The sequence below is a fragment of the Nerophis lumbriciformis genome, linkage group LG34, assembly GCF_033978685.3.
Source record: "Nerophis lumbriciformis linkage group LG34, RoL_Nlum_v2.1, whole genome shotgun sequence".
NCBI classification, from domain to species: Eukaryota; Metazoa; Chordata; class Actinopteri; order Syngnathiformes; family Syngnathidae; genus Nerophis; species Nerophis lumbriciformis.
In genome coordinates this window covers 22,178,957-22,188,956 of record NC_084581.2, presented here as the reverse complement: position 1 = coordinate 22,188,956, position 10,000 = coordinate 22,178,957, and the positions used below count along the sequence as shown (strand labels likewise).

Genomic DNA, 10,000 nt, shown 5'->3' with positions numbered 1-10,000 from the left:
TCCTAATGAGCTAATATTTGCAAAAAATAAAGTTTTCCAGTTCGAACATTAAATATCTTGTCTTTGCAGTCTATTGAATTGATTATAAGTTGAAAAGGATTTGCAAGTCATTGTATTCTGTTTTTATTTACCATTTACACAACATGTCAACTTCACTGGTTTTGGGTTTTGTAGTAAAAAGAACCAAATCTGGAGCTTGCATGAATAATGGCTCTGCTCACGTGTGTGCAAGAGGAGGAACATTGGTGTGCTCGTGCATATTATGTACAGTATGTACGAGCACACACATTCCTGATCTTATGTAACACTGCTTTTGCTGGAAAGTATACTTCTGGCTTAAACACTAACTGATTCTCCACACTTAAATAACCTTTGTGCTGACGACTTGCGTGTAGAGGATACTCTGCGCTTTATAGCTAAGAAAGTTTTTACTGCCTTTCAAAAAAGTGTGTGACTCAAATTGTACACACTGAAGTGTCCGCAGGGGGTAGAATTGTTCAAGCATGCAGTGCTACAGTGTAGTGTGTACCATTAGTTGTCTGACAAATAGTCCTTGACCGTGTGTTTAATAACAATACCACTATGAGGATATTTGAACGTACGCCAACAGATATAACGTAACAATTCAACCTCATGCAACTATGTTCCGTCGCTTACCTGTTTGCCACCAGGTGTCCACCACAGGACAGCGTCCCTCTCCCACCACAGTGTGGTACCACTCCCACGCCTCAGTGTTGATGGGCTCGCCCACTGCACAAAAGAGCACAAGGCCGCCATATTGTTCCAGCCCACTCTAGTGAGAAGTGAACCACCCCCTGCTGAGACTAGAATTATGGGTGTGTGTTTGGGTGTGTGTGACATTACTTGGGCGAGTTAGCCACCCTGGCTCGACATTCCATGCTGCTTTAAGGAGGTGTATATGTGTGTGCGTGTGTGTGTGTGTGTGTGTGTGTGTGTGTGTGTGTGTGTGTGTGTGTGTGTGTGTGTGTGTGTGTGTGTGTGTGTGTGTGTGTGTGTGTGTGTGTGTGTGTTGGAGAAAATTCCTCTGGCGACTTTCCTTTGCAGCAGGAGCAAGAAATGGTACATAAAGAATCCTAATGACCTTTTAGTGAATAAGTGTCTCGTAAATATTAATTATAATATGAATTAATATTCTATAATCATATATGTGTTGTTATAAAATAAATATAAAAAATGTTAGAATAAATAAAACAAATATAAAAAAAATATTGGAATAAATCCTCCAATCTGTATCAACAACACCCATGGAGCCTGAAAATAAAATAATGTACTTCCTCCAGTAGTTTTTATTTATTCAAATTTAGGGTTTATTAGACTAATGAAAAAAAGTAATATCTATTTATAAACATATGTATTTTTTACATAATTTTCTACCATAAAAAGGATAGAGATACAGCTGCAATTATTTTAGAACTCTTCAGCATGTCTACAGATGCCATGTATGCATGTGCAGGTAGATGGTGGTACAGTGTCATCCATCTCATGGCATCGCTTGTTTTTCTGAAAGGAAAATAAGCTGAATATTTTTTTTAATTGATGGTGTCAATTGGTGTTAGGCAATGTAGACAATATACGATATACTGTATATGCTTAAGTGTAGATATAAATGCTTAAGTATAGCTTTAAAAACTATCGTTGTATCATGGAAATGCACATTGATGATGACACATTCTAGCTGTGTGCCGCAAATTTAACCGCAACAAACAAACGAACGCAACGTAGCATTCTTCCTAGCGGCTAACGTCCCTCTACTTTGCAAAGCCACTTTTGAGTCGCCAAATAAACGAAGATTCTTATCAGAATCAGCTTTATTGAGTTTGAGTTTATTTGGAACATGCATGCATACAACATGATCCATCACTATTTCCAGTTTCTCTATTGAACATGTTCGAAAAGGAGTAGGAAGAAGCAGAGCTTATTTAATCCTACCCCTTTTCCTTTACATAGCAGTTGCTAACACTTTTGTTCACTTCCTGTTCTCAATTTATTTAAAATAAACTCCATACGTAATAAGATTAAAAATAAATAATAATCAGTGAAGTAAGTTATATTTCATATGGTGAAATAACATTATCTAGAAAATGAATGGATGGATGGAATAAATTCAGAATGTTTATCATGGTTTGTACTTTGTAAACACTTTAAGTTTGAAGAGTTTCTTGAAGTGGATCATATTAGTACATTGTTTGATTTCTTTGCTTAATCCATTCCATAATTTAATTCCACATACTGATATACTGAAGGTTTTAAGTGTTGTACGTGCATACAAATGTTTTAAATCGTATTTTTCTCTAACATTATATTTCTCCTATTGGCCAAGAAGGTTTAACACTCAAGGAATTTGACATGGTAGAATGTTGCTCTCCAAAGTATCTGGAAGAAAGGGAATAGCACAAAATGCTACACTACACACTGGAGGAGGATATGTTAACCGCAACCTGGAGCTCTTAAATATAAAACAAGGTGGACTGGGCAAAAATATCAACAGCAGCATTAACAAGTATAGAATCGTATATGGCCAATACTACAGTGATTAAATCGATTTTTTTTTTTTTTGCAGAAAAATCTGTTGTCGTTTTTTATTTTTTTATTGTTCACAAACTATTGTTTACAAACTCAGCAACTATGACCCTAGTCACAGGAAGACTTTAAGGGCAAAAACCAAATGATTTAAATCAGAGCCAATAATAAAAAAAATGTAAGTACTGAATCCTGTGTTTTTGTCTGATTGTAATTGTGATCAAAAATGATCTTGAAAATGAGTACAATACTGCCCCTGTAACTACTTTTATATTTGTAGTATCACCCGAAACTGCTGTAAAGTATTGAAACAACAGGAGAAAAAGTATTACATTTGAACAGAAGTGTAGGTAGAACCATGTTACAACACCAAGTAGTACAAAACCCAAAACCAGTGAAGTTGGCACGTTGTCCATCCATCCATTTTCTACCGCTTATTCCCTTTGGGGTCGCGGGGGGCGCTGGAGCCTATCTCAGCTACAATCGGGCGGAAGGCGGGGTACACCCTGGACAAGTCGCCACCTCATCGCAGGTTGGCACGTTGTGTAAATGGTAAATAAAAACAGAATACAATGATTTGCTAATCCTTTTCAACTTATATTCAATTGAAGATATTTAATGTTAGAACGAGGGTCACCACTTTGTGAACAAATGCGTGAGCAAATCACTGCAGTACTGCATCAAAAAGCGACATCACTGTGTAAAGGATATCACCACATGGGCTGAGGAACATTTCGGAAAACCACTGTCAGTAACTACAGTTGGTCGCTACATCTGTAAGTGCAAGTTAAAACTCTACTATGCATAGCGAAAACCATTTATCAACAACACCCAGAAACGCCGCCGATGCAAAGTGGAAAAGAGTTCTGTGGTCTGACGAGTGCACATTTTAAATTGTTTTTGGAAACTGTGGACGTCGTGTCCTCCGGACCAAAGAGGAAAAGAACCATCCGGACTGTTACAGGCGCAAAGTTCAAAAGCCAGCATCTGTGATAGTATGGGTGTGTATTAATGCCCAAGGCGTGGGTAATTTACACATCTGTATTAATGCTGAAAGGTACATACAGGATTTGGAGCAACATATGTTGCCATCCAAGGAACGTCTTTTTCATGGACGCCCCTGCTTATTTCAGAAAGACAATGCCAAGCCAAATTCTGCACGTGTTACAACAGCGTGGCTTCATAGTAAAAAAGTGCGGGAACTAGACTAGCCTGCCTGTAGTACAGACCTGTCTCCCATTGAAAATGTGGGCGCATTATGAAGCCTAAAATAGCACAACAGAGATCCCGAACTGTTAAACAACTTAAGCTGTACATCATGGGACGGCGTGGCGCAGTGGAAGAGTGGCTGTGCGCAACCCGAGGGTCCTTGGTTCAAGTGTCCTGAGCAAGACACTTCACCCTTGCTCCTGATGGGTGCTGGTTAGCGCCTTGCATCCCTCCATCAGTGTGTGAATGTGTGTGTGAATGGGTGAATGTGGAAGTACTGTCAAAGCGCTTTGAGTACCTTGAAGGTAGAAAAGCGCTATACAAGTACAACCCATTTATCATTTATCATCAAGCAAGAATGAAAAGCTTCAAAAATTGGTCTCCTCCGTTCCCAAATGTTTCCTGAGTGTTGTTAAAAGGAAAGGCCATGTAACACAGTGGTAAAAATGCTCCTGTGCTAACTTTTTTGCAACGTGTTGCTGCCATTGAATTCTAAGTTAATGATTATTTCCAAAAAAAAATTAAGTTTCTCAGTTTGAACATTAAATATCTTGTCTTTGCAGTCTATTCAATTGAATATAAGTTGCAAAGGATTTGCAAATCATTGTATTCTGTTTTTATTTACTATTTACACAACATGCCAACTTCACTGGTTTTGGGTTTTGTAGATTAATAATAGTTTAGAGAACTGAAAATGTCGCATTATTACAGCATACATCAGCAGCCAAATTAGGAGCCTCGTAACCTGTTTTGAAATGCTTCTATTATCATTTACATACCAAATAATGTGTGAATGTTGTCTATCTGTGTTGGCCCTGCGATGAGGTGGCCAGTGGTCTAGGCTGTACCCCGCCATCCGCCCGAGTGCACTGGCCTCAGCCCCCCGCGACTCGAGAGGGACAAGCGGTAGAAAATGGATAGATGAATAATATATTGTGACATACAGATTTTAGGCCATATCACCCATTCCTAGTGTCAATTAGAATGGAGGCAACTATTGGAGGAAACATAAATGAAAGCCATCTTCACTCGGCTATAAAACTGATTTTCATACCGGATCCGAGTGTTCTGAGGCTGGAGCGGTCGTACTTTTGCACCCACTGGTCGCCGTACTTGAGTAGCAGGCGAATGGCTGTCGGGGCGCCGTAGAACTGGTTGATTTTAAGCCTCTCCACCATCTCCCAGTACCTTCCTGCCAACACAAGCCAGCATCATGAGCACAGATCTGGACCGCGTGCAGCTGTGTGCCACAGATTATGACCGAGGTACTGACTCGGATGCTAATTTTAGCTCACGTTGTGATGGCCACGTCAGGCTTAAGCGCAGTAATCTGCAGCTGTTATACCTGGGTCGGGGTAAACTGGGGTGCTCTCAAACAGCACGGTGGTCCCACCGTTGGCCAGGGGTCCGTACACGCTGTAACTGTGTCCTGTGATCCAACCGATGTCGGCGACACAGCCAAATACGTCACCATCATTGTAGTCAAAGACGTACTGTAGTGGAGAGTACACACAGGACCCCTTTTAGTTAGCTCGTGCTAACAATACGACAACACATGTCAGCATAAACACACTCATTGTTGGTAGAAATGATCCTGGTCGTGATTTGCACCCTCTTATCAATTTGTTATAGTGAAGAAGGAGCTGAGACAGAACACAAAGCCCTCAATTTACCGGTCAACCTACGCTCCCATCCTCACTTGCGGTCATGAGCTATGCTCTCCCTTAGAGATAGGGTAAGAAACTCGGGGAGGAGCTCAGAGTAACACTTTTCCACTTTGCATCAGTCCATCTTAGATGAGCTCGGACCCAGCGAAGCCGGCAGTGTTTCTGGGTGTTGTTGATAAATGGCTTTGGCTTTGCATAGTAGAGTTTTAACTTGCACTTACAGATGTAGCGACCAACTGTAGTTACTGACAGTGGTTTTCTGAAGTGTTCTGAGCCCATGTGGTGATATCTTTTACACACTGATGTCGCTTTTTGATGCAGTACCGCCTGAGGGATCGAAGGTCCGTAATATCATCGCTTACGTGCAGTGATTTCTCCAGATTATCTGAACCTTTTGATGGTGAAATCCCTAAATTCCTTGCAATAGCTCTTTGAGAAATGTTGTTCTTAAACTGTTCGAAAATTTGCTCACGCATTTGTTCACAAAGTGGTGACCCTCGCCCCATCCTTGTTTGTGAATGACTGAGCATTTCATGGAAGCTGCTTTTATACCCAATCATGGCACCCACCTGTTCCCAATTAGCCTGTTCACCTGTGGGATGTTCCAAATAAGTGTTTGATGAGCATTCCTCAACTTTCTCAGTCCTTCTTGCCACTTGTGTCAGCTTTTTGAAACAAGTTGCAAGCATCAAATTCCAAATGAGCTAATATTTGCAAATAATAAAGTTTTCCCGTTTGAACGTTAAATATCTTGTCTTTGCAGTCTATTCAATTAAATATAGGTTGAAAGGGATTTGCAAATCATTGTATTCTGTTTTTATTTACCATGTACACAACGTGCCAACTTCACTGGTTTTGGGGTTTGTAGTAATAAGAAGACGGTGGATTTGAGTTATAATAATAAATAATAATAATGGATTAGATTTTATATCGCCCTTTTCTATAATTAGATACTCAAAGTGCTCACAGAGAAGTGGGAACCCATCATTCATTCACACCTGGCACCACCAGGTGTGAATGAATGATGGGTTCCCACTTCTCTGTGAGCTACATTTGTAGCCACAGCTGCCCTGGGGTAGACTGACGAATCAATAGATTGATGATCACCTTGTGTGTAAGTGAGGTGTACAGCAGGTATCCGGCCTGAGTGTGCACGAGTCCTTTGGGCTTCCCCGTGCTGCCAGACGTGTAAAGCAAGAAAAGCACGTCCTCGCTGTCCATGGCCTCCGGTTCACACACGGCGTCCTCCATCTTCATCTCCTGTGAAGACGCGCTGGGGTTACAACAAATACACGGGCTGCCGTCTCCTTGATTGGCTCGATGCCCTCTCACCTCCTCCATGGCGACATCCTTTGTCGTCATGGCGACCGGCGTGTCCGTCCTCATGGCGACAAGCACCTGCCGCACGGTCGGGCAGGTCTGCACCGCCGCGTCCACCGTCTTCTTCAGATGGGTGATCTTGCCGCCTCGGACACCCTCGTTGACGGTGATGACGGTGCTGGACTGGGCTGCGGGTGTACACACCATGTTGTTGCTTGCTTCTTACGCTAAATCACAGGTGTCAAACTCAAGGCCTGGGGGCCAGATCTGGCCCGCCACATCGTTGTATGTGGCCCGCGAAAAGTGTGTGGTTTTTTTTTACTCAATGCAAATAATTATTTCGATTTTGACAGGAAAAATGCTAATCTTTTAAACGTTATTATCCAATTATGCAAAATATTACAGTATTATATAGTGTATTAAAAAAATATGTTAAAAAAAAAAAGATTTGCTTGTCACTTTTAAGTATGATTTATCCATTAATTTGTACATGAAAAAACCTAATAAGTGCATAGGCAATAATGTAATAATATGAGAGGATTATTGGTACACATTTATATCAGTGCTGTCAAATGATGTATTTTTTTTTAATCAGATACATTTTAATTTTGATTAATCACAGGTTATTGCCCGCACGCTTAATTTTCATTAATTTTAAAAAATTGGCCCTCTGAAGGCCGCCATTACTGCGATGTGGCCCTCAATGAAAACGAGTTTGACACCCCTGCGCTAAGTGAATAAAGAGCTAATAGCTAGCATGTTTGGATAAAAATAAGCATGTTTGTCGTATCATGGAGTTGTGGCTTGTGCAGCCCTTTGAGACACTTGTGATTTTGGGCTATATAAGTCAACTTTGATTGATTGATTTGAGTGCAGCAGCAGCAGAAAACTAGAGCTGCATGGTTGTTTACGGTGTACCTCTTATGTATTTTATCATGTATTCCAACGTATGAGCTAGAGATGCGCGGATAGGCAATTTATTTCATCCGCAACCGCGGCAGAAAGTCGTCAACCATCCGCCATCCACCCGATGTAACGTTTGATCAGAACTGCATCCGCCCGCCATCCGCCCGTTGTTATATATCTAATATTAATTTAAAAAAAAAAAAAGGGTGAAAACTACGCGAATTGCACCTTGTGCAGACAAGATTTTTCGATCGGACACGGAGGAATTAGTGATGTAAAAGACCATGTTGGGACAAAAAAACACAAGTCTAATGCCGTTGCTAGCGATACAAGTGGAAAACTTTCAACGTTTTTCGTCGCCCAAACAGATTCTTTGGATGTGATAAATGCCGAAGTTTTATTTACGGAGGCAATAATTGAGCATGGACTTCCAATCGCACTGGCTGATCACATGGGACAGTTAATAATGTAATGCAACCTTTAAAAATCATTACGCGGTGATCGCGATCCCAAAAATAAACTTTTCTTGCATGATAATGTCCAGAAAAATTCGCTTTATATTACTATAGAGTCCTTTTAACGAATGAGTTTGATGGTTTATCACAAACCTTAAATGAAAGAAGTCCTTTGTTCTCCTGCAGCATGGCCTTGCTTTGTGTTTGGTGCGCCATCCTGTCGGCTGTATTTCACAGCAAGACATACTGTTAAAAGTGTTTATACTATTTATACTTTCAATTAACAAATTGAAGTCTTGTGAAAGGTTGACAGGATAACTGGCATTAACTGTCAAAATAATTTCAAACTATTTAAGTTAGCTTACAGAATAAACATGTCAATCAACCCATATGATTTTTGCTGTAATATTTTTGTTTTGAAAAGTCACTGTGACTGATAGAAAAGTGATGGTTTTAGCAACATTTTAACCTGTCTGAATGCTAATAATCATTTTGCGAGCAAGCAGGTAAGCTGCGCGGGCGGAGCGCGCGGAGTGACCCATGTTACGAGCCCCCGGCCACGGGGGTGGCGGGCAGGTAAGCTGCTTACCTGCTGCGCGTGACGTCGGCCGCGGCGAAAGCGGACGAGGCGGGGTGTCAGTGCGGTGGGCGCGGTAGTGACCCTGGACGTGCGTCGGGCCCTTCTCGCGGATCGCCTCAGCTACGGCTCCCGGTGGGGCCCTCTCGGGGGAAGGAGCCTCGGTCCTGGACCCCGGCGAGGCGTCCCTCCGCTCCGTAAAAGTGTCCATCTCTTTCTTTTTTTTTTCTTCTGTTGTGGCATATGCTGCAGGTGCCTGCTCGTTTTTCGTATGTGGGTAACAACATTTAACTATGTATATATATTTCCCAATTGGTTTAACTGCCACCCGCAAAAAAAAAAAAAAAAAAAAAAAAAAAAATATCTAATTAATCCGCCCGACCCGACCCGCGAGCGGATAAAATCTTATTTTTTAAAATTTCATCCGCCCGATCCGCGGATAATCCGCGGACTCCGCGGTTGTGTCCGCAAACCGCGCATCTCTAGTATGAGCGTCCTTGCTCCACCTAGTGGTGATGCTAATGAACTACAGTTGTATTAAAGTGATGGGCTCTCACGCCCTCTTGAGTCGTCTCTGTAAAAGCTGTGTGGCCCTAAAACAGGGGTGTCAACCTCATTTTCATTGAGGGCCACATCGCAGTAATGGCTGCTTTTTCAAATGAATTGACATTATCCATGCGGGTAATAACCTGTGATTAATCATGATCAATCGAAATGCATATGCATTTGATTATTTGATTTTTTTATGAATAACTTGCTTTAAATTTATAAATAAAGGTGACAAACCGATATTTAACCATTTGTTTTTATCTCACAAAAATAGTTTTGCAATACAGTATATAATAATATAATATTAAAGTTTAAAATATGCATTTTTTTCCGTCAAAATTGAAAGAACGAATGCATTTAGTAAAAAAAAATAAATAAATAAATAAAAAAGTATTTTATTGAAACTCTTTTTTCCAGGCTTTCGCAGGCCACATAAAACAATGTGGTGGGCCAGAAGTGGCCCCCGGGCCTTGAGTTTGACACATGCCTTAAAATGTTGCACAATTATAAATGTTTTTCCCCAAGAGGATACGTTTCTGAAGTCAAGCGCTACACTGCGAAACACAGCTGTCAAAATATGAGATACAAAGACTAGATTTTAAAGAAAAATACGACAATCTAGTCAAATTAAATTAAAGATATTTGACTCGATAAGACATCCTAAATTAAGGTTTGTATATCAGGAAATAAGCAGGACTTTTAAGAGAGAAATAATAATTTTATTCTACAAACAAACATTATTCAACGTCCTCGAGATGTTGCAGATTTTTTAAACA

At 40.8% G+C, this 10,000-nt stretch overlaps 1 protein-coding gene across 1 annotated transcript in view; it reads right to left on the bottom strand.

The window, feature by feature from the left end:
• The window catches only part of acss1 (acyl-CoA synthetase short chain family member 1), a 26,883-nt gene that overhangs the window by 10,667 nt on the left and 6,216 nt on the right, over positions 1-10,000 (bottom strand). The window contains exons 4-8 of the mRNA XM_061929440.1: positions 6,750-6,925; positions 6,525-6,677; positions 5,096-5,243; positions 4,805-4,942; positions 658-750 (exon numbers count right to left, since the gene is read on the bottom strand). Of these exons, the coding sequence (XP_061785424.1) occupies positions 658-750; positions 4,805-4,942; positions 5,096-5,243; positions 6,525-6,677; positions 6,750-6,925 (708 nt within the window). The remainder of the gene's footprint in view (positions 1-657; positions 751-4,804; positions 4,943-5,095; positions 5,244-6,524; positions 6,678-6,749; positions 6,926-10,000) is intronic.